Here is a 24648-nt window from a genome sequence, read left to right as displayed (position 1 = left end):
GGACTATAAGGTGGATAGAAAGCTGGTTCGATTGTCGGGCTCAATGGGTAGTGATCAATGGCTCCATGTCTAGTTGGCAGCCAGTATCAAGTGGAGTGCCCCAAGGGTCGGCCAGTGTTGTTCAATATCTTCATTAATGATCTGGAGGATGGCATGGACTGCACTCTCAGCAAGTTTGCAGATGACACTAAACTGGGAGGAGTGGTAGATACGTGGGAGAGTGGGGATACGATAAAGAGGGACCTAGACAAATTAGAGGATTGGGCCAAAAGAAATCGGATGAGGTTCAACAAGGACAAGTGCAGAGTCCTGCACTTAGGACAGAAGAATCCCATGCATTGCTACAGACTAGGGACCGAGTGGCTAGGCAGCAGTTCTGTAGAAAAGGACCTAGGGGTTACAGTGGACGAGAAGCGGGATATGAGTCAACAGTGTGCCCTTGCGGCCAAGAAGGTCAACGGCAATTGGGGCTGTATAAGTAGGGGGATTGCCAGCAGATTGAGGGATGTGATCATTCCCCTCTATTCTGCATTAGTGGGGCCTCATCTGGATTCCTGTGTCCAGTTTTGGGCCCCACACTACAAGAAGGATGTGGAAAAATTGGAAAGAGTCCAGCGGAGGGCAAAAAAAATGATTAGGGAGCTGGAGCACATGGCTTATGAGGAGAGGCTGAGGGAACTGGGATTGTTTAGTCTGCAGAAGAGAAGAATGAGGTGGGATTTGATAGCTGCTTTCAACTACCTGAAAGGGGGTTCCAAAAAGGATGGATCTAGACTGTTCTCTGTGATACTAGATGACAGAACAAGGAGTAATGGTCTCATGTTGCAGTGGGGGAGATTTAGGTTGTATATCAGGAAAAACTTTTTCTCTAGGAGTGTGGTGAAGCACTGGAATGGGTTACCTAGGGAGACGGTGGAATCTCCTTCCTTAGAGGTTTTAAAGGTCAGGCTTGACAAAGCCCTGGCTGGGTGATTTAGTTGGGAATTGGTCCTGCTTTGAGCAGGGGGTTGGACTATATGACCTCCTGAGGTCTCTTCTAACCCTGATTTTCTATGATTCTATGATTGTTTTCAATATCACACTCAGTCTTGACTAAATCCCATGTTCAGTCTTTCCTGTTCTTGAATGGATTAGGGCAAATTAAATTTCACTCTAACCATCCAAGGCTGAGAATGTGTCATTGGCCTCTAGGGCAGTGGTTCTCAGCATTTTCCATACCGGCCCCACTTCTCATACAGCCTTTCTGTTTATCACCCAATAAATGCCATGGATGGATGGTTTCCATATTGAAATGGCTGCATATTTCTATTATAAAGCATTAGCAATGACAAAGCCAACCTCTGAAAAAATGTATCCACCAATGAGGCATCTCTTTCCTAGCCATTCTTCTTCCCTGGGCCCCTCTTGCCTTTCAGGCTGATTGCTCTCCATAGGAAGGCTAATTTAAGGGCTTGGCACTTTTTTGGAACACTCGTCTCGTGTCAGTGAGAATTTATAGCTGGAGAACATCCAGACTTAACATGTGGGGAAAATGGTGGTTCAGCCTGCAGCAGTGACCTGGGGATGTTATTGCTGTTGCCATCCCCTGCTGAAGGCATCAGAGACTCATTCCTCAAAATGTCATTGCAAAGAAATGGACAAAGGGATGTTTCAAAGTCTTGACGAAGCCTGTACTTTGGCATCCCTAGAACTGGGCACTTTTGGGAGCTCTAGGTTTTCCACTTGCCAACAACACTTGTTTGCACATATCAAATAGCTTAGGGCCACCTGCACCCCTCTGTTGATGGGAGGGGAGGGGAGAGGAGCAAAGGCTGGCTGGTGGCCACAGAAGGATACTTGGGAGTTGCGTGGGTTTTGTTTCTGTGGGCTCCATCTGGGGTTCCCTCCCACCCTCCCTGACAGAACAGCCAGAGAGCCTTTCCTAGTCTTTTGTGGGTATTTTGTATGATATCTAGGTCCTCAATCATATCACAAACTATAAAAGAAGACCAAAGAGAGGCAGGAGTGGAGTGTGTGTGTGTTTCTCTCTCGGAACTCAGGAGTTAGGGATATCCTCCCTGCACACATACGCAGCACCTGAGATTTCCCTTCCATTTGCAGGTATTAGGTCACGGCAGAAAGGTATAGGTGTGTATGAGAAGTGTGCTGGCAGAGTAACTAGTGTTCTGCTGCTCTCGTAGGCTTGCTCCCTGTGTTTGCATGGCATTCCATTCTAGTATAGTGAGAGTTGCTAGCACAGAACAACAGTGCAGCAAGAGACAGAGAAAAATTGCAAGGACATATGGCCAGCAAAAACATCCGTAGGTCACAGGGCCAGTATGAGGGGAAAGTCCTGCGTAGGTGAGCACGGGACAAAGATCTCATCTGGGATAAAATAGAGGGGGAGGGGGACTTTCTTCACTATGGGACAGCTATTGTCATATGTCCCATTTCAAGTGCACACTAATGGTTGCACTTAACAGCTTCAGAGGTGAATTTGGGAATTGCACTGAAAAGCCTAGGTGATTTGGGGATCTTGTCCGTAGCTTTTCATACTTGGATGGAAGTACGTGTCAAAAAACTACACTTTAGCCCATTGATGATCCGGGAGGTGCCTTAGACCGGAGGCAAGTTTTTAAAGGCTTCTGAGCAAATAAAGATCAACATAATTAGGTCAGCCATGCCTTGAAGGGCATAACTAGTTTTCCACTGTTCTCTGTGTTTAATTACACAGTATATGACTTCTGTGCAAACTCAGTGTTCCAAAGGAAATCCAATGACCTTCTGTTGGTATTTCCCTCCTTGATTTCTTCTGCACCCCTTGATGTTCCTCCATCCCAGGCAGGTCCCTAAATGGCCCCCTCTAGGAATGGCAAGGTTTCCCTATAGCCAAACCCAACCAGGATTTTGTACTGGATTTTCTGATAACTTCCAGTTCAAGATTCCATTCTGGATTATTTGCTTTCTACTGGTGGTGAGCCCAGTGGGATGGCCTTCTAGCACACCCCATCAGCCTCCTACAACACCCCATCAGCCTCCTAGCACACCCCTACAGTACAACGCTCCCCTGTTTGCAGTGATTCTCCCACAGGGACATTCACAGGAATTTCAATTTGACCCCTTTAGGGGAGACACAGAAGCTTGCTCTCCCTCCTCCCTGCCCCGGCCCCAGGACGAGCTCAATCTTCCCTCCCTCCACCCTGCCCCTTTCCCGGTCCTGGCAAGAACTCGACCTTCCCTGCCTCTGTGGCCCCAGAGCCAGAGAAGTTCTGTGCCCCAAGGATTATTGGGGGGCCCCATGCCCCTGCTTGCCACCCCTGCACATGCTCCTGTTCCCCCATCTTGGAGGCTCCCAAAGATGAGAGCCCTAACCCATACCTTACCAGCTGCTGGCAACCTGCCCTACAGACTCCTCACCAAGTGCCCCGAACTGCTGCCCAACTGCCAACTTAGTTCAGGCTCAAAAAACATGCTATATGAGATATTGTGCTGAGCTTCCCTGAGCACACACTGAGATCAGCCAGCTGTATGGAATCCAAATATCAGGAGTTACACATTTGGTTCCAAGGCTAGTTCAAGCCAATTGGGGGCCCTCGTGAAGCCATTTTATTCAGCTCATCTGTCTGCAAGGCTAAAGGTTGAGCATGCATCTTCCATACTCCGCCTGGTCTGAATTCTCTCCCGTGCCAGCTGCAGGTTCAGTGGAGCACCTAGAATGGAGAAAGGAGAGTTTCTGGAGTGGGGTTGCCAGGTGTCCATTTTTTTACTGGAACAGCTGGTCGAAAAGGGACCCTGGTGGCTCTGCTCAGCACTGCCAACTGGGCTCGTAAAAGTCTTGTCGGCGGTGCTAGGGGGCTAAGGCAGGCTATTCCCTACCTGTCCTGGCATTGTGCTGCACCCTGGAAGCAGCCAGCAGGTCTTGCTTCTAGGCAGTGGGGCCATGGGGCTCTGCAGGCTGACCCCGCCCCGAGCACAGGCTCCGCACTCCCATTGGCCAAGAACTGTGGCCAATAGGATCTAGGGCTGCGGTACCTGTGGGCAAGAGCAGTGTGCAGATCCTCCTGGGCCCCCCCCACACCTAGGAGCTGGTCCTGCTGCTGGCCACTTCCGATTCACAGCACGGAGCCAGGACAGGAAAGGAGCCTGCCTTAGCCCCCCTGCTGCGCTGCTAACAAAGCCACCCTAGGTAAGTCCACCCCAGCCCGGAGCCCCAACCCCCTGCCCCAGCCCTGAGCCCCCCCTGACCTGGATCCACCTTCTGCACCGCACACCCCTCATCCCCGGCCCCACCCCAGAGTCCCTACCCCCTCCTGCATCCCAACCCCCTGCCTCAATCCACAGCCCCCTCCCGCACTCCGAGTCCCTCCATCCCACCCCCCAGCTTGGAGCCCCCTCCTGCCCCCCAAATCCCTCATCCCCAGCCCCACCCCAGAGCCCACATCCCTGCCCCAGCCCTGAGCCTCTCCCACACCCCAACCTCTTGCCTCAACCTGCAGCCCCCTCCTACACTCCATATCCCTCAGTTCCAACCCCCAGCCTGGAGCCCTCACCCTTCTACACCCAAAACCCCTCATCCCCTGCCCCACCGCAGAGCCTGCACCCCCAGTTAGAGCCCTCCCACACCTCAACCTCTTCCCCCAGCCCAGTGAAAGTGAGTGAGGGTAAAGGAAAGCGAACCACCAAGGGAGGGGGAATGTAGTGGGGGGGCCTCAGCGAAGGGGTGGGAAATGGGGCAGGGAAGGGGTGGGGCTAAGGTGTTCGGTTTTGTGCAATTAGAAAGTTGGCAATGCTATTGTGGAGGAAGCTGGGGGTTGGTGCATGGAGGTTTCCTATTGAACAGATGCAATAAAAAGCAGGATGTGCCCAAGGGCCCACATTATTGTCCCCACCAAGCTCTCCGAACACAGCATCATGTACTCCACACCATCCAGACACTGTAGGATGAGCATAATCCTCACCCGAGTATCCAGCCTGGCTTCTGCGGAGCAGACAGGACCCGAGAGGGCAGCATTGTCTAGACCAGCCCTGCTTGGCATCACAATATGATGTGTTTGTTGCCTGGCTGGAGGAGCCTGAAGACACAAACCCATCACTGGGGGCGGGGGGAGGGGGTGCGTCAGGAGAGAGCTGACCACATGGCAGAGCCCTGACCAAGAGCATGAACAGAAAGAGAGAGTCAAGGCCAGTCGCCGTGCCCAGGAAACCTGGCACCCAAGGACTGGCCACTTCTCCATTCAGTCAGCTCTCTACTGCTACCTATGTCCTGGGACTGTCCTGGGAGGAAGTCTTGGGACTATCACACAGTGATATAGGCTGGGTTCAGGGGCCCTGAATTTTGTGGCAGGAAGCTATCCTGATACAGGGCATTTTAGATCAGCTGTAGAGAGAATTTTCCTATTGAACTAAATGCAGAGCTAGTCCAAGGGATATTTTCAGCACTGGTGCTGGTGACAGGGTCTGCCTGAGGCACTGTCTGTGTGAAGTTAGCACCAACCATGAGCGAACTGTCTTTCTAATTGTATTTGACTTTTGAAGTGCAATAATCACTGTCCTTCTGCTTTCATTTCCCTGCTCATTTTGTTACATATGGTGCCTTGTGCTCTCTCCCACAGAACTGTCTCCCTGTGGCTGCTTCTAGCTAGGAAAGTGGGGCATGCAGCACCTCTTTGATTGGATACAGCAATATTTCAAGCAGGAAGAGACTTGCCCTGGAGAGATGGAGTGTTAAGCTTTCCCCTGCAGAGCCCAGAGAGCTTTACTCCATGAAACAAATGTTTGCTGACCAGCTGTGAAAGCAGGGTCACCATCTATGGCAAAGGGGAGGGAGCCACCTCTTCTTTTTCTCCAACCTTCCCCGGCTCTAGCCAAAAATATATTTAATTTTTTCCCTATGTTCCTACAACTGGGCAAGGCTAGTTAAATAACCAGGCATTTGTGAGCAAATACATATGGCAGGAAGGCAGGTCTAGTAGTTTAAGGATACCAATAGCATAGAATGGCAAATATGGCAGGAGACCAGCTTGGCTTAACAGAGAAATCTTGGGTGAGCTTAAACACAAAAAGGAAGCTTACAAGAAGTGGAAACTTGGACAGATGACTAGGGAGGAGTATAAAAATATTGCTCAAGCATGCAGGGGTGTAACCACAAAGGCCAAAGCACAATTGGAGTTGCAGGTAGCAAGGGATGTGAAGGATAACAAGAAGGGTTTGTTTAGGTATGTTAGCAACAAGAAAGTGGTCAGGGAAAGTGTTGGACTCTTACTGAATGGGGGAGGCAACCTAGTGACAGATGATGTGGAAAAAGCTGAAGTACTCAATGCTTTTTTTGCCTCAGTCTTCACAGACAAAGTCAGTTCCCAAATTGCTGCACTGGGCAGCACAGTATAGGGAGGAGGTGAGCAACCTTCAGTGGCGAAAGAACAGGTTAAGGACTATTTAGAAAAGCTGGACATGCACAATTCCGTTGGGCTGGATCTGATGCATCTGAGGGTGCTGAGGGAGTTGGCGGATGTGATTGCAGAGCCATTGGCCATTATCTTTGAAAACTCATGGCGATCGGGGGAGGTCCTGGATGGCTGGAAATAGGCAAATATAGTGCCCATCTTTAAAAATGGGAAGAAGGAGAATCCAGGGAACTACACACTGGTCAGCCTCACCTCGGTCCCTGGAAAAATCATGGAGTAGGTCCTCAAGGAATCCATTTTGAAGCACTTAGAGGAGAGAAGGAGATCGGGAACAATCAACATGGATTCACCAAGGGCAAGTCATACCTGACCACCTGATTGCTTTCTATGATGAGATCACTGGCTCTGTGGATATGAGGAAAGCAGTGGATGTAATATATCTTGACTTTAGCAAAGCTTTTGATACAATCTCCCACAGTATTCTTGCCAGCAAGTTAAAAAAGTATGGATTGGATGAATGGACTGTAAGGTGGATAGAAAGCTGGCTAGATTGTCAGGCTCACTGGGTAGTGATCAACGACTTGATGTCTAGTTGGCAGCCAGTATCAAGCAGAGTGTCCCAGAGGTGTGTCCTGGGGCTGGTTTTGTTCAATATCTTCATTAATGATCTGGAGGATGGTGTGGACTGCACCCTCAGCAAGTTTGCAGATTACACTAAACTGGAGGGAGAGGTAGATATGCTGGAGGGTAGGGTTAGGGTCCAGAGTGACCTAGACAAATTGGAAGATTGGGCCAAAAGAAATCTTATGAGGTTCAACAAGGACAAGTGCAGATTCCTGCACTTAAGACGGAAGAATCCCGTGCACTGCTACAGGCTGGGGACCGACTGGCTAGGGACCTGGGGATTACAGTGGATGAAAAGCTGAATAGAAGTCAGCAGTGTGCCTTTGTTTTCAAGAAAGCTAATGGCATACTGGGCTGCATTAGTAGGAGCATTGCCAGCAGATCGAGGGAAGTGATTATTCCCCTCTATTCAACACTGGTGAGGCCACACTTGGAGTATTGCATCCAGTTTTCTGTCCTCCATTACAGAAAGAATGTGGACAAGTTGGAGAGAGTTCAGCGGAAGGCAAAGAAAATGATTAGGGGGCTGGGCACATGACTTACAAGGAGAGGCTGAGGGAACTGGGATTGTTTAGTCTGCAGAAGAGAAGAGTGAGTGGGGATTTGATAGCTGCTTTCAACTACCTGAAGGGGAGTTCTAAAGAGGAGGGAACTTGGCTGTTCTCAGTGGTGGCAGATGACAGAACAAGGAGCAATGGTCTCAAGTTGCTGTGGGGGAGGTGTAGGTTGGATATTAGGAAAAAATATTTTCTTAGGAAGGTAATGAAGTACTGGAATGGGTTACCTTGGGAGGTGGTAGAATCTCCTTCCTTAGAGGTTTTTAAGGCTGGGATGATTTAGTTGAGATTGGTCCTGCTTTGAGCAGAGGGTTGAACTAGGTGACCTTCTGAGGTCTTTTCCAACTCGGATATTCTATGATTTTATGATTCTAAGTATAGAATAGGGGAGCTGGATTCCTAGATGCTGCTCCTAACTCCACAGACTAATTATGGAATCTTGGGCAAGTCGTTTAAGCTCTCTACCTCGGTTTTTCAATCTGCATAATGGAGAGACCTACCTCATAGGCTTAATTCCTTACTGTTCACAAAATGCTTGGAGCTCCTGGGATGGAAGGTGCTATAGACATGGGTAATATTATTTCATTGGGCAAGCCAAATAACGTCTGTTTATCCTGGGAAAATCAGGAGCCGAAACAGGGATAGGAAAATCAATGGGACTTGTGCCTCTAACTTGCTTTTGAAAATCCACCCAGTCCTTATCCAAATATTATCCTTTCTGATGATCACTGCTGCTTTTGCTCCTGCCAGTGATAATGGCCTTTTTTGCTGTGCTGAGCTAATTTATCCTACCTGACTGCCACATGCCGCGCTTCCTGTAGCTGTGTGTACATGACATTCTGTTTGAAGGGGTAGGTGGACTCCACATGTTACCATCAGCTGGTAGAAGCTGTGGAGCAATAGGAATGTAGACACACAAGTCCTGTTGACTTTCCCACTGTTATTCAGGGATCTTGACTTTCAAAAATCCTGTTCTTCAGCAGCATCAAATGGGGAGGTGCAGCGGGGTGGTCACCTGCTCCTGCCCTGAGGGCAGGGATGACTCCAGCATTTTTGCTGCCCGAAGCAGTAGGGAAAAAAAAAAAGCCACGATCAGTGCCACTTCGGCAGCAGCTCCACCATGCCGCTTCATTCTTCGGTGGCAATTCAGTGGCAGGTCTTTCCCTCCGAGAGGGCCTGAGGGACCCGCTGCCAAATTGCCTCCTAAGAGCTGTAGATTGGCCGTCCCAAGCACCTGCTTGCTGTGCTGGTGCCTGGAGCTGATCCTGCCTGAGGAGTATAAAGACAGCCCTGGGAGAGGGCTGTTGCAGGGGGAAGCAGCTACTAGGCTGATTGGGGAAGCAGCTGCAGCTGGGCCATGCCCTAATCAGGCCTCAGCTGGCCCTATATAAGAGGCTGGGAGCCAGGAGCTCAACAGTCATTCTCTAGCTGTAGAGGGAGATGGACCTGAGCAGAGTACCTGAGTAGAGCATGGCTGGGGAAAGGCAGAGGAGCTGGGGAGCTCTAGCCTGGAAAGCCCCAGGCTGCTGCCTAGCGGAAGGCCAACGGGTACTGGGGGTTGCAGAGGGCAGCCCAGGGGTAGGCAAAGGCAGCAGGTTCAAACCCAACCTTGCCGGTAATGAGTAGGCTGATATGCAGTGTGCCCCAAGGCATGGGGCTAGATGATGACTGGCGGTAGCCTTGTACTGAAGTGAGGTCGGGGTAGTGGGTGGGGGTTCCCCTGAATGGGGAGACCTGGAGAAACAGTGGGGTTACTGCCAGGGGGCAGCACCCACTAAAAGAGTCACCTGGGGTTCGAGGGGGGGGCCAATGGTAGCATGATACTGGCTGGCGGGGCACTCTGGAGGCTGGAAGCTAATTCCCTGAGATGACCAGCAGGAGGCGCCACAGGGGTGAGTCCTGCCCAGTTACAGGAGGCTACTGACAACGGAACTTGGAGAATAATTCCCCACCATGCCAGTGTGGAAACCAGTTGATTCAGTTACCTCCTCTGTAGTGCCGTGAGATGCTTCCTCATGCACCACACAGCAAGGGCCATCACCCATGTATTCGAGTGACAGCCTTTAGCAATCTGTTGTTTATTAAATTATCTGCTTTGTTTGTTTCTCTCCCTTTGGTTTCAGGCCCTGTTACCAACTGCAGACCCAGGAAAAGGATGAGACTGATCCATTTCTGGAGGAATGCAATGCAGACCCTGTGTTCCGAAAGCGCCTTTCCGTTCTCTCCCGCACCTTCCAGAACCACAGGACAATGATGCAAGGAGACTCCATGTTCTTTTCTGATAATATCTACACTATTGAGCCAGTGGTAAGTGATAGCAGACTGAGAACACTCCCCAGAATGGATCAGACCATAAACAAATAAAGACATTGATTAGTGGATGTACTGAGGATGTCAGCTTTGCAGGTTTTGCAGCTAGATTTTAAGGGCAAATTGTAAGGTCATTTCTGAACTGGGGGCTTCCAGTGGATAAGTGCTCTCATCCAAACTGTTGCATTAGATCTACCGGTTGGTTTCTAGCAGGCAGTATGGTCCAGTGGTTAGGGGGTCTGTTGAATTGGGTTCTATTCTCAGCTCCATGACTGAGTTGGATAAGTTACTTTAGTGCTCTTTGCTTAAATTTCCCCATCTGTAAAATGGGGATAATGATACTGACCTTCTTTGTAAAGAAACGCTTATACTTAGGAGCTAAGTGTTATTATTAGGACACTTAGCTCTACATTTATTTAGCTTTCTTTCCATAGCAGGTGTTATTGGAAATGTGGCTATTTATTCTCTGCACCTACATAACATACACTTGCAATTTGCATGGTTCAGAGAGGTGCTGATTTGGGCACATCTTGCGTATGTGGTGTTTCAAGATTAATAAATCATACGTTGGCCAATGCAGGACACACATTGGCCCTGTATCCCTAAAAGGCCTCTTGGTCTTAGAGTCAAATTCAGTCCAGACAGAAGCATGGAGGGTTAACTCAATGCAATTCCGTCCATACAACTTTGACTCACCCTATGTCTGAATTTGCCCTAAGGTGTCATTCATGAATCCTTCTATAAAATGGCACGTTGGACTAGGCTTTTGATTGTAAAGATCTGTACTTTTCAAATCCTCGCCGTTTTGTTTATATCTAGTGTAGCTATGTGAAAAAGAGGCACTGCAATTAATTGGAGCCCTAATTCTCTGAATGTTTTCACTGTCTGATGCCAGCAATATGTGTTCTTTTTGCTGAGCAATGACACAGCATTCTCTTTTGAATAAACACTGGAATAAATCCAACAGCTCCTTTCTAATAAAATATAGGAAACTAAATGGGTCAAATTCTATTCTCAGTTACTCCATTGTTTGTCTGAAATAATGCCATTTATGACCACAGAGCAGTGGTCCCTAACCTTTTTACACCCAAGATCACTTTTTGAGTTAAGAGCAACCCAGGATCTACCCTGCCCCTTCCCTGAGGCCCTGCCCCATTCACTTCATCCCCCCTCCCCTGTCATTCACTCTCCCCCACCCTCACTCACTCTCATTAGGCTGGGGGTTTGGGGTTTAGGAGGGGGTGTGGGTTCTGGGCTGGGGCTGAGGGATTTGCAATGTGGGAGGGGGCTCTGGGCTGAGCCTGGGTCAGGGGGTTGGGGTGCAGGAGGAGGTGAGGGAGGGAGACAGTTTGGGTACAGGAGGGGGCTCCAGGCTGGGGCAGACTGTTGGGGTGTAGGATGGGGCACGGAGTGCTGGCTCTGGGAGGGGGCTCAGGGCTGAGGTGTGGCCTCCTGTCGGGCAGCAATTACCTCCGGCAGCTCCCAGTCGGTGGCACAGCGTGGCTGCTGCTAAGGCAGGCTCCCTGCCTTTCCTGGACCCACGCCGCTCCTGGAAGGGGTCAACATGCCCCTGTGGCCCCTGGATGGGGGGGATAGGCAGCATATGGCCCCATGCGCTTCCCCTCTCTGCAAGCACCACCCCCACAGCTCCCCGTTTCTGGCCAGTGGGAGCAGCGGGGGCAGTGCTTGTAGGCAGGAGCAGTGCACCGAGGGAGACCCCTGCCCCCCTGTCCCTGGAGCTGTGGGGCAGCACTGGCCACTTCTGGGGCAGGCAGGGAGCCTGTCTTAGTGGCAGCCCCGTTGTGCCACTGGAGATTGCGATCAACTGGGAGATCCTCTAGGATCGACCGGTCACTGCCATAGAGCCACTCCAGAGTGACACTGCTGTCATTGAGAGCAGATGCTGTGCAGTCATTGTATCAGTGGCGTGTGCTGCGCTCAGCGTGAGTGCGGCAGTGTAGCTTTACCAAGGTCACACAGCAGGCCAGCGGCAGAGTCTAGAAGAGGTTGGCTCTAACCACTAAGGGGAAATATCCAAAGCACCTGATATCCAAAAGGCATCTAGCCCTAGATCTTCAAAGGTGTGTAGGCTCCTGACTTTCAGGGATTTCAGTGGAAGTTAGGAACCAAAATATCCTGGTGCATGTGGGACTTAATTCTCAATGGAAGTCAGTGGGACTTGGCTTCCAAGTGCTTAAGTCTCTTCTGAAAATGGCACTTATGTGCTTTTGACTTTTACCCTTGGTCACTGTGCAGGAATGTTTAGGGCAGCACGTAGCGTACGGACAATGCACTGTATAAATAGCGGTGTAGGCGGTGAGGCGGGGCTTGGATGAGTAGAGAAGAATAGTGCCCTGCATTCCTGAACCCTCAGGATACAGACCCGTCCTGGGCTGCCCAAGCGGTGTATCCCATGTCTGCTGCTATTGTTAGCAGTGTAATGGCTCAGTGCCTCCCCACTGCTGGAGCTTTCCCCTGCTGAAGTGAAAGCCTTTGGCCTGGGAAGGCTCTGGCAGCTCTCACTCCTGCCTTTCCCTGCAGCGCGTGGCTGTGCTCTACACATCGCCATTAGGTGTAGACAGAGCTTAACTGTAACATCCTACTCACTCAGTCATATGTCCATAGATTATACTATACCTTCCGGATTTGCAGCCGCTCTATTGTACAAACAGGTACTGCCATTTTTAATTCCCTTCTGACTCTGTACCTTCCCGTTTTCTCTGGTTCATTCTTGTTACCATTTCAAAAGATCACAATTTTGCTCATCTAGTCCCAACTCTCTTGCACTCTCATCCTCTGTCTCTTTGTTTTTCTGACTCTTTGTCATTTAAAATCTCTCCTCCTTGGTTCTAGTGCTATTGGGTTAGGCTTTGCACTGAGGAAAAGCATCCAGATCTTGACTAAATGTAGCCTCTTCCTAAAGGGAGATATGGCTTTGGTTGCAGAAGCATCTGCTGAAGCTGTGTGTGTGGCTCATTGGATCAAGTCAGCACCTCTGCCCTTATTTGCAGGTGGTGTTATGTTTAGAGAAATGACCATAGAAATGTTGATTGATACAGAGTTAACTTGACTGACAATAAAAAGGAAAAAAGATCAATAATGTCTTAATTATCATATGAATAAAACATTTTGAGCAGCCTTCCAAGCCTGTGGAAAACAAAATGTTATGCAACTCTGACTTTCCAACTGCATCTCGCATTTGGTTTGATTTATTTTTTCAAATAGACATGATATGTCAGCAGCAATAGCTGCGATAGAAGCCCAGGTGGCTACCAAAGACATTGATCTCACTGTTTGCTGCAGATTTTTTTTTTTTTTGCAGCATATTGTGCCATTAGCTGTGAGTCACATTGGAAGCACGAGGGAGCTGACTCCTTGGAAATGGAAACCAAGGAGGACAGGGATTTGCTACCATTGCACTGTCCTTGACAAGTCACCACTGTCTTGTCATTGCCGTCCTGATTAATACTGATTCTCTGGAAATCTTCCTTTCCAGGTTGTGATAGTGCTGCCATTTTTGCAGTAGGGAAGGAGAGGCAAGTGTGTATAGGAATTGTTAGTATTCCAGAGGCTCTCCAAATCAGCTGGAGACCCAAATGACTTGTTTAGTGGCACTCATTAGAACAAGAGGCCTTTTCTGATCAAGTCTTTGCCAAGAGGAGTCACCACTATTGTGAGTGACAGCATCCGTCCAACAATCCCATTGTGTTTTCAATGAGGCTTCACTTACTTGTGGGGAAAAACACAGGACAAATGGTGGCTTTTGCACTCCTTTTTATATGATGGGTCTGAAGGGATGTGTTTGCAGTCAGTAGCTCCTCCTTGAGCTCCATTCCCAGCTCTGTTGCTGATTTTCTGTATAGCTTTGGGCAGATGACTTCACCTCTTTGCATCAGTTTCACCCTTCTATACAATGGTATTAGCCATGCTCTACCTCCCTCCCATGTGGGCTGTGTGAAGATAAATCAATGAGGACCAACTTTACACAACGGCCTTTCATTATAGATGCTTCGGTTTTGAGGTGCTTAACTTCAGATAGCCTAGGTTCTGATTTTCAGAGTTGATGGGAGCCACTGGCTTGTTTTAGAGTTCTGGGTGCTCGGCATCTCTGAAAATCAGGCCCTAGATGTTTAAGGGTAGGCACTCAAATGTAGCGCCACTTTATAGATGTTACAGGCCACATATCCAAGAGTGCTTTGGACTTGTAGAGTGCTATATGTGCTAAACATTGCTTAGAATGCCTGTATTGCACTGCTTTACACCCTATGTAACAAAGCAAGGTAACAACGCTTGTGCAACACTGACAGACCTTGTCTGTCAGCGGGCAGGATCGAACGTGAAACCTCTGGAGCGAAAAACACGAGTCTATGACATGAGCTAAAAGCCACATAGTTATTAGCTAAGGCCGTAGAACAGACTCATTAACACTCTCTAAGTGGTCTCAGTGGCTCTAGAGGGGACAGAACACGACATCCAGAAGGTGTGTGGGTTACACTTGTACCTCCTTTTGTGCTGTATCATGATACAACTGCCACATGGTATACAACACAAAGGGGTGTTGTATCTTGTCTCTGACTGCCATTAAGCCAGATACACTAAACTATCATGCTTGCAGTTTTGTATCTGTTATTTCTTTAGGAGTAGGTGTCCCCTGTAGCTTTCCACATGTCGATTCAAGAGGACTTGGCTGCCCAAGCTAACCTATCCTCATCTAAAAATGTTTAGAAGCACACATACCTGTAACAGCTAGTCTCAAAGGGCATGTAGTGAAGCATAGTCTTTTAACCAGCAGTTCCTGTTCTCCTATGGCTTTAAAATAAGCTGTAAAAGAGTCTCTGTACATTTCTGCAATTTCCCAGGAGAAATAACTCTCAGTATTTCTCTAGTTTACAGCCTGGCACATGCTAACACTGAAAGAAAAAATGGTGAAAATTACTGAGAATTTTTTCCTTTTGAAAAAGTGTGTTTGGGTGTGCATGTGTGCTCAGGGAGATTATCCATCCAGCTAGCATTGGAGTCACGCTGACTGTCGCTTGACAAGCCCACTGACAATTGCAGTGAAGGGGGCTTTTTTTTGTCTCCCCTCCCCCCCCAAATTCTGCTGAAATTTTCACTGTAAACACACAGAATTCTACAGGTCACTGATTTTATAGCAGAAGCTTTGAGCTATCAGGCCTCGTAATAGTATGGGCAGGTTTGCTTTTGACTGAAAGTATGTGTGAAACATTCCAGCAATAATGCCACATTAAAACAATCCCTGGGAGAACTGTCTAGACTATTTGAGGGTAGGGTTCTTCTGGGCTCTTAGAAAAACTGGATCTGATTGTGCCTTAGGTTCTCCCAGCACCTCCTCTATCAGTAATTTGAAGTGTCATTGTGCGGCTTTCTGAAGCATACCAAGTAAACACACCTAAAAGAGGCATATGTGTACCCCAAACGCCTTCTGGGTGTGGTATTCTATCCCAATAGTGGCACTGAGACCACTTAGCGAGAGTTAATGCGTCTGCTCTACAGGCAGTTGGCTTTTAGCGCCTGCTGTAGAGGCTCATGCACTAAATTCCAGAAGTCCCAGGTTGAATCCCAGCTGCTGACAACCAGGGTCTGTCGGTGTTACAAGTGGGGCTGGTCCACAATGTCAGCTGGGAAGTCTTTGAAGCTTGGGACGCACTTCAATAACAACTGGGGTCTGTCGGCATTACATGTGCATGATGCGCCTACATTTTATATAGTTTTTTATGAATGCATTTATATTTAAAAGGATAAAAAGGAGCCTATCCAAGGATGTAGGCATCCTAACACATTGATTGCGTGACAGTGAGATCCTAGTAGCACTGAAATAATCAGTCTCTCAGGAGTCCAGACAGGCTGCTACAAACATTCATTTCCACCCCTTTGCCTTTCTGGGAAGCGCTTCCTTGGCCCTCTCCCCAAACCCTCTCAAACAGGTAGCAGCATTCCCAGAAGGTCACCAAATGCAGGCTATTTTGGACCAAGAGGGGGGGCAAGTGCTGGTTACCAGAGCCCACACAGAGAATGCCCTGCCAACCGCCCTCTCTAGTGAGGGGGATCCAGCTCCACTGCCCTTGATGCTGCATATGGCAATATGATCTAGAGGAGAGAGTGGTCCTCCAGGCAGGCTGGTTGCAAGCCATTTAGAGTATGTTCACACTACAGCCGGGAGCTGGATAGACAGACACGTGCAAGCTCTGCTTAAGGTAGTATGCTCAGAATAGCAGTGTGGAGGTTGTGGCTGGGGCTAGCCACCCGGGCTCACACCCAGAAGGCTTGGCAGGCAGCTCATGGTGCCATTTATGCTGCAATGTTCCTGCTGCTGTTTTTAGTGTGCTAGTGCAAGTGGAGCGAGAATGAGTTTGTCCATGTGGGCTGTGAGGCATGGGCCCAGCTGCAGTGTAGACATGCCCTCGAGGCTTTATAGGTTATAACCAGCACCTTAAACTGCACCTGGAGACTAGCAGACAGCCAGAGCAGATAATGCTTTGCCAGCCAAGCATGTTTATGCATTTCTACAGCAGTGTTAGTCTCCAAATAGCTTTCTGGTGCAACCCCAGGTACAGCACATTCCAATGGTCTAATCCTGCAATAACAAAAGCATGGATAACAGTGGCAAGGCCTGCATCCAAAAGGAAAGGTAATAACTTCCTAGCCAGACACATGGCAGGTGCATCTCCTTTTTTGGAGCATGCACTCTGAAAGCTTCCTGGAAATGTTACCTTGAGCTAGCTGGGCTGAATGAGAAGCCATGTAACATTCTTTACTATCCAGTACACGAGACTCACATTCCCTGCCTAAAACTGTCCTTGGTGCTCCACCATGAATCAGAATATTCCCTCCAATTGTCTGGCTTGGGATGACCCAGTGCTGTTTTTGCCCAGCTGTATGGAGTTCAGTACAGACTCTTTCAAAATGTTCTGGGTCTGCTGGAAATTGGTACAGATGCCATAATGGAGGAAGCGGGGGGACAAAGGAAATAAAAGAGGAGCTAAGTGCATAGGGCCAGGTCCATCCTTGGTGCGACTCCAATTCAGTCCATGCGGCCTTTGCTTTGCAAGTCTATTCATAGCAGAAGAAAACTGGAGAACAGAATTATGGCAGATGGCATTGGAAATCCAGAGGAACTACCCCGTCACTGCACCGAGACACAGATGGATTCCAGAGTCACCACAAGCAGATGGGATTCCCCCAAGGGAATTACAGGAGGGAAGGGGTAGAACTTTCAGAATCAAGCTCTCAGATATTGAAGTTGTCATAGAGCAAAGGCAGAGAACAAAGCATTTAGGGAGGCTGATGTAAAGCTAGCTTTAAAAAAAGAGCAGCAGGTGTGATGCTGGTAACTGCAGATTAGTTGATTCAACCTCTGTTCCAAGTAATGTAGGTAAATCTGTCATTAGGGATAACATGGTAGAGTGGTTTAGCTGGAAGTGAGTTGCCAGGCAGACATCAGCGTTGGTTTGTAGAAGGCTAAATCTTGTCAGCTAAATCTGATTGACTTTTGTGAAAGGCCGATGAAATAGATAAAGGAAAAGCAGTCCTCATTTGTCTGGATTTCTGTAAAGTGTTTGATAAAATGTCACATAGAAATCTTGTAGTTAAAGCTAAAAAGACAGGCATTGATCATCTGGATCACAAACTGGCCATTGGGAAGGCTGCAGAGGGCAGTTGCATATGGAAGGAAAGGAGTGGGATCTTGCATTGCTGGGGGTTGGGACCCATTCCAATTTGTACATAAGGCATTTGGAAGGCAGGACAAGCTGTAGATGGTACAAACTACCAAGGATGTCAGGGATTGGCAAGGGGATGTGAACAGAGCAGGGATATAGGACGAAGCCAGGCATACTGGAGAGCAGCAGCTTGGAAGTTACATTTTGGTGGGGTGATAGTGAGTGACAAATGACATGGCACTGGGGAGCCAGCTGGTTGTCTCCAGGCATTTGAAAGTTTGGGTTTTTACTAGGTGTGGCATTTCTGTAAAGGAAGCACTGGACTGTTTGAGAGTGTTAGCCGCACTCCCTTCAATACACTTTCAACCTTCACTCTTAAGCAAATATTTTCTTGGGAAGGGTCAGGTGATATGTTCACTTTCTCCCATGTCCACCCTCTCCCTTTCCTACACATTTCTCTCCTGTGTCTGCTTTTCCATCATTGCAGGCCAAAAGAAGAATCACAGCAGGAAATGAATGCAATACCGGGAGATTCCCAGCAAACTGGGCCATGTGGCTCCACCATCCTCCTTCATCTTTCCTCCTAGCCAGGTCCAGTCTGTGTTCAGAAAACCTAGCAGGCTGTCTGTCCACTCAGCCTCTGGAACTCACCCTATCTCCCCACCATTCAGATAGTTGGTGTTGTTACCCAGGGTTTTCGGAACCCAAAGCAGTGGTAACTTATCTGTTTTTCTCCAGGCGATGTGAGGAATAAACCAATGGGGGCACAGCTCATCCATCTAATAAATGATTGGCACAAACAAAGTCTGAAATGGTTCTGAGAGATCAGTGGCCAGGCTTTGGGTGAGGGGTGGGGGCTCCTTCCGTCTGGCTGCTGGGGAACATAGGTGTCAAATCCTTGCCCAGAGGAAAGCTACCTTGGACTACTTCAAAGCACGCTTTCTAACTAAACATTTTATAATTTTTCTCCAAACAAAGCACATGACTCATAATAGCCTCTAATAGGCTAACAATTTCCCTAGCAACTGCCAATAACAATTCATTAGTCTCCTTATCAGCAAAGCATTTGTAATCATAACAACAATAAAACTTACATATTAGAGGCACCTAAAACCAAGGTCATTGTCCAAGCAATCCTTCTACAATATTTTCATGGAACTTTCACTTCTTGTCCCAACCTTCCATTCTGATAACAAAACTGCAAACATGCAGTTATTTGGCCTTGTCTCTTAGGCCTAAGATTTTCTTAGCTACGTGATGTGCGGTTCTCAGCTGGCAGTGGCTTAACATACGAAATTGCTGACTGCAGTTCTGTCAAATTCTAGAGTACGCTAAGGAATGGCAATTCTGGAGTAACAGTTTGCCATCTGTTTCTAGAGCAAGGAGGGAATCTGGTTTAATAGGGCTACAAGCCAGGACCCCTGAGTTCCACTGACTCCCTGTGTGACCCTGGGGAAGTCACCCTGGGGAAGTCACAATCCTATTTTAAAGGAATTGTCCTTTTTTCGATCCAATTGCTAGTCAAAGTTTGGGGCCCTGGGAATATTCCAGCTGGGAGCATAAATTGATGGAGTCTGGTATGCTATTTGATGTAATGTTATATGTCTCTGAACTCAGAAACCACTGAATAAAAGGAGCAGTTTGTTAGCTTACAGCCCTCAAGTCTCTTTAGCAAATATGAGACCCAAAAGTTCTCTCTCTTGATTCCTCCAGGGTCGCACTGTGCTCACATTTGCTTTCTTGCCTCTCTCTCTCTCTCTGTTCTTGTCCTCAGTTTTTGTGTAATCTCTCTCTCTCTCTCTCTCTGTTGTTGTCCTCAATTTTTGTGTAATCTCAATCTCTCTCTCTCTCACACACACACACACACACTCTCTCTCTCTCCCCTACCCAAAACAATGCTCAATCAAAAGCTTCTGGGCAGTTCATACAGCTCTGTTGTCTTTGAGGGTGGCTTATGCTTACAATTAGGTGTGAATTCACCCTTCAATTAACATATCAACCTTGATGGGGTTTTAACTCAACCCATAACAAGGTTTAACCCAGCTCATAACAACATTTAGGTGTCTAACTTCCTGAATGGGATGTAGATGCCTAAGTATCTTTACAAATCTGGTCCTTAGTTTTTCTGTGTCTCAAGAGCCCCAGCAAAGGGGGGTTGTGAGGATAAATCCAGGAAAGACCGTGAGGTGCTCAGATACTTTGGTAATGGGGCCAGAGAAGTACAATAGGATAGACAGAGAGATTCTCAGCTCTGACACTGACATGCCGTTTGGTCTTGGGCAAGACCTGCTCTGTGTCTCAATTTCCCTGTAGTGGAAAACAGGAAGAAACCTATGTTTCCCACACAGCAGGATTGTGAAGCAACATTTGTTAAGAGTTTGTGAAGTGCTCTGAAAACCTCTGATGGAAGCAGCTGTTTTTTAATGTAGCCCTTTTTCCTAGTTCCTGCTTTCAACAAAATGCATTGTCTTTATTCAGAGCCAGCAGTGTTAGCATCCAAGTTGTGCTAAGGATTGAAGTGCCCAGAGTATGAATCTCACTTGGCACCATAGCTTACCTGTCCTTACCTTGATCACGTTAATGTAGGTGGTAAGTAAGAGCTCACAATGCACGGGCCAGTCACCTGAAATCCAGACCTATTCACAACGGGAAAAGACTGCAACTTGTTTTGGGGGGCACTAATAACGAGACTAAATTGGCATGGCCTGGGAGTGTCTGCTGACTCTGGCCTGTTTACCATATCTATCCCTGACTCTAGACCCGGCCTCCCTAACCTGTGCATCCTGTCGAGTCTGTCTCCCTGTCAGTCCCATTACTGAACTCGGAAACGGCAGGGTAAGAGTGCAGTGTCAGTCATAACTGTGTCACAGACGTGCTGGCCTTGGATTTCATCAAATTCCAAAGTCAACCAAACCCACTCAGCTAGAAAACCACACTGTTGTTAGCAAGGGCGCCTGTACTTTTTAATTCTCTCTCCTGTATACGTTTGTTTTTGCTTATGAATTTCATTGCACTTGCTTCCATTACACCTGTCAGCCTTTGAGTAATGAGGAAGCCAGCTTGGGGAGAGTGGGTTTTAGGGCCAAGATATTTGAACAAACCATCGTACTCGACTGGCTCGCAATCCACACTAAATCAACAGTAAACAGGCACTTTGTTGTGCAGTCAGTCTGAGAGCCTGAGCCTGCACCATTATAGTTACAGAGAGATTTTCCATTGCTTTGAATGGAAGCAGATCGAGCCCTAAAGGTTCCAAGCCTGATTTGGATTTCACCTAGGTGTAAATAACCCCACTGAAATCAATGTAAGAGTGATCATAGCTGGACAATGTGTTTTGTATTTACGATGATGGACTGATTAGGTTTTTGATATGCTCTAGGAAGCATTCCACTGGAATTTTTGCATTTACTACTCCTTTTCTGATGTTTTTAAACCCCGCAGTGTTGGGGTGAATGTATCCTCACCTTCACTCCCCTGAAGGGGAGGGTAAATACTTGCCCTGAATCAAATTGCCATGGCTGAAAGGTGAGGCTGAGAGCAGAGACTCACAAAGGAGTAGTGTTTGGGCTATGGCAGAGGCCCTGGGTTCAGGGCGGAAAGCACACTGCCTGGACCCTGGCCTGAGAGGACTTTTGCACCTGGGCTGAACAGCACAGATGTTAAGAGACACAGAATTTAGCTTGCTTTGGACTCACTGGGCTGACGTTATGGTGCTGATTCCCAGTGAGCTGGAAGTATTAGCTGCAAGTTAACCCTTCCAGCCATCTAGAGGAAACCTTGTTTGACATCTGCAACTGTGTCGTGCCTGGCTATGTGAAGCCCAAAGTCTGCTGAGCCCTGACAACCTCACTGAGAAGGCCCTAGGCCCTGACATAACTGTCCATAAACCTTGGCACACACAGACTCACACTGACAGTACCCTCGTGCACCATCACCAGTTTGCTGTCTTGTATGGTAGGCCCTACAAACGCTAACGAAGAAAATACTATGGATTCCCCAGGCTGACAGTTTTGAAATAGGACAAGCACTTTGTGCTTGTCTACATGAACGCTCCAGCTTAGTTCATGGCAAGCTGGAGTGTAAAACTGGAGTGTAAAACTCCCTCACCCCAGCCTGTTGCCCACTAAGTGTCCGGGTGCATCCTGCTGATGTGCTCAAACAGTTTCCTCATGTGCTTTGATCTATGCTGCTTCAAAACAGGGGTAGATCGTTGTGCACAACTTGGGCTGGGTTTTGTTTTGTTTGGAGCAATTGGGACAGATTTTACATTTCATTAAACTTGTGTAAATCCATAGTAACTCCTTGGAAGTTGTTGAATCAGGGTGAGATCAAAATTAGGCCCAATGGCTCTATAATGAAACGAGATGCTGTCTATGGTTTACAAGTAGTATGCAGTATTGTGGTACCTGTGTCAGTCCCAGGATATTAGAGACAAAGTGAGAGAGATAATAGCTTTTATTGGACAAAGTTCTGTTAGTGAGAGAGACAAGCTTTCGAGCTTACTCAGAGCTCTTTTATTCATAACTTTGCTAGACACTAAAAATCATGGACTGAATAGAGACACTGGCTTTAGTTTATGACAGCAATCTATAACCCACTAACAACCCCCACCAACTGCTCCCCCCCACTTCCTTTCCTCCTTATGGTGAGAGGGGTGTTAACAGACCACTTCACCTTGAATGGTTCCTTGAAACATCTATTAATTACTAATGCTAAACAATCTGTTCCACCTTGTCTTTAGCGGTGACCCTCTGATTAAGTTTCCCAGACCTGAAGATGAACTTTGTCTAGCTTGAAAGCTTGTCTCTCGCCAATAGATGTTGGTCCAGTAAAAGATCTCACCTCACCCACTTTGCCTGTCTGTGGTTTAAAAGGTCAGTCTCTTAAATTTCTCTAGTATGGTTAACCAGGCAGTGGTATCTGGATATAATATTCATGCTATCCTCGTTATTTCATGGTAGAAACCTATGCCATGAAGTGCTATTAATAAAGCAATTATATTTACAGTGTGTTTAATAGTAAATCCGAACGGCTTCATACCTTCAATTTTTCCTTTTTTTTTTGTTTTTTTTTTGTTTTTGTTTTTAAAAATGTGGGTATCTGTAGTTGAAACTGCTCTATCCTTTCTTGTTTTAGGAGGGAGATGTTTGGCCAAATTCTACAGCTGAAATTAATGTGATCTTTAAGCCCCGAGAAGCCAAAGTCTATCACAGAACCGTCTACTGTGACATCTCAGGTACAGCATTCCCAATGGCACAATAAGCATAGCATACTAGTGTGTTTGGTCTTCATGTTGTGGGATTGCCAGCACTAGCCCTGGTGTGAGGCTTTCCTGGTGGTGCTAAGCTACCCCAGAGGCAAGGCTTCAGGATGCAATGTCTGGAAGTCACTAAATACACAGAAATCATCTAGGTCAAAATAAGGCCCGTCATTGTGTTATATGGACCACATAATATAGTAGCTTTCACTCAAATTTTCAGACAGTTACAAACGTGGCCTGTGGCTCCCAGTCATTGCCTTGACTATGGCTCATATGGCATGACTGCATACATGGCAGGGCCCCATCCTAAAGTATGTTGCCACACAGCCGAGCAGCAGCCCCTCTCCCTAGGCATTCTTGCAGAGCCTTACGGAATGGATTGGCATGTTTGTCAGTACTAGCAGGACCAAGTCCTGTAATCCTAATGCTTCTCTCCCTGCATGTGGGTGGAGAGGAGGAAAAGTGAGTTTAAATCAGGGTGGACAAACTACGGCCCGCGGGCCGCATCCGGCCCATCAGGGCTTTGGATCCAGCCTGCGGGATTGCCACCCCATGGTGCCACAGGCCCCGCACTGCTCCAGGAAGCGGCCGGCACCAGATCCCTGCAGCCCCGGCCCTGCTCCCTGCAGTTCCCATTGGCCACGAACAGGGAACCACGGCCAATGGGAGCTTTGAGGCAGGTACCCGCAGGCAAGGGCAGCTCACGGAGCCTTCTGGCTCCCCTCCTCCAGGGGTCGCAGGGATGTGGTATTGGACACTTCCTGGAATGGTGCGGCATGGAGCCAGGGCAGTCAGGGAACCTGTCTTAGCCCCACTGTGCACTGCTGCCACCATGAAGCCGCTTCAGGTAAGCAGCACTGGGCCGGAGCCTGCACCCCAAACCCCTTCTGCACCCTGCACCCTGCACCCCTGCCCTGAGCCCCCTCCTGCACCCCAAATCTGTCCTGCACCCTGTACCCGAACTCCTTGTCCTGAGTCCCCTCCTGCACCCCAACCCCCTTCCCTGAGCCTCCTGCCACTCCCCCGTACCTCAACTCCATGCCCTGAGCCCCCCTGCATCCCAAACCCCTCCTGTACCCCAACTGCTTGCCCTGAGCTCCCCACTGCACCCCACGCCTTCCCACACCCCAATCCCCTGCCCTGAGGCTCCTTATAAACCCCGCACCGCTCCTGCACCCCAACTCCTTGCCCTGATTGAGCCCCTTCCTGGACACCATACCCCCTCCCACACCCCTTGCCCCAGCCCTACATTCATGGCCCTGCATGCAATTTCCCCACCAGCAATTTGCCTCGGGCCAAAAAGTTTGCCCACCTCTGGTCTAGATGCATGCAGCCCCCTAGGGACCAAGTGCAATGCTTTCCAGACCCAGTGCAGTGGAGGCTCCCCAGCGTTTGCAGCTGAGAGTCGCCTGTGTCCTTCTCCCTCTGTGACTGTCTGCACATCTCAGCTGACACTGGCATGGAAGCATCTTCTGATAGGCGTGACTGATTCACTGTCCTTGCCTGTTAGCCCTTGTGGAGACAGCCAGTAAACTCTGCTGTCTGAAACCAGCAGGAAACATTCCTGGAGCTGGGCAGTTCCTCCTGGGCTTGTTTTTGGTCCTGCCCAGCTTGCTGTAAGGCACTCCTTTTGAGTTGAAGGCTGTGGAGGTATCAGTGGAACATTGTGGGTTTCCTAGTGGAGTATTTCCCTGCCTGTGGGTTTCTGAGATGGCAGCCAAACTCCCGTTGAGCTGCTGGATAGTATAATCTGTGGTCTGTGCACAGTCATTTGTTGACTTCCATAAGGCTTTAAGATAAAGGATAGAAATGTCATGCAAGTACTTTTTACTTAC

General features: G+C 48.3%; 1 protein-coding gene across 5 annotated transcripts in view; it reads left to right on the top strand.

The window, feature by feature from the left end:
- Window positions 1–24648, top strand: part of HYDIN (HYDIN axonemal central pair apparatus protein) — a 382125-nt gene that overhangs the window by 73121 nt on the left and 284356 nt on the right. For all 5 annotated transcript variants that reach the window (XM_050922316.1, XM_050922315.1, XM_050922318.1 and 2 more), the window contains exons 9-10: window positions 9688–9871; window positions 22690–22789. In XM_050922316.1, coding sequence (XP_050778273.1) covers window positions 9688–9871; window positions 22690–22789 — 284 coding nt within the window. The remainder of the gene's footprint in view (window positions 1–9687; window positions 9872–22689; window positions 22790–24648) is intronic.

Source organism: Gopherus flavomarginatus, chromosome 14 (genome assembly GCF_025201925.1).
Source record: "Gopherus flavomarginatus isolate rGopFla2 chromosome 14, rGopFla2.mat.asm, whole genome shotgun sequence".
NCBI classification, from domain to species: domain Eukaryota; kingdom Metazoa; phylum Chordata; order Testudines; family Testudinidae; genus Gopherus; species Gopherus flavomarginatus.
The sequence above is the reverse complement of the archived record's forward strand: the minus strand, read 5'-3'. Positions and strand labels throughout refer to the sequence as shown.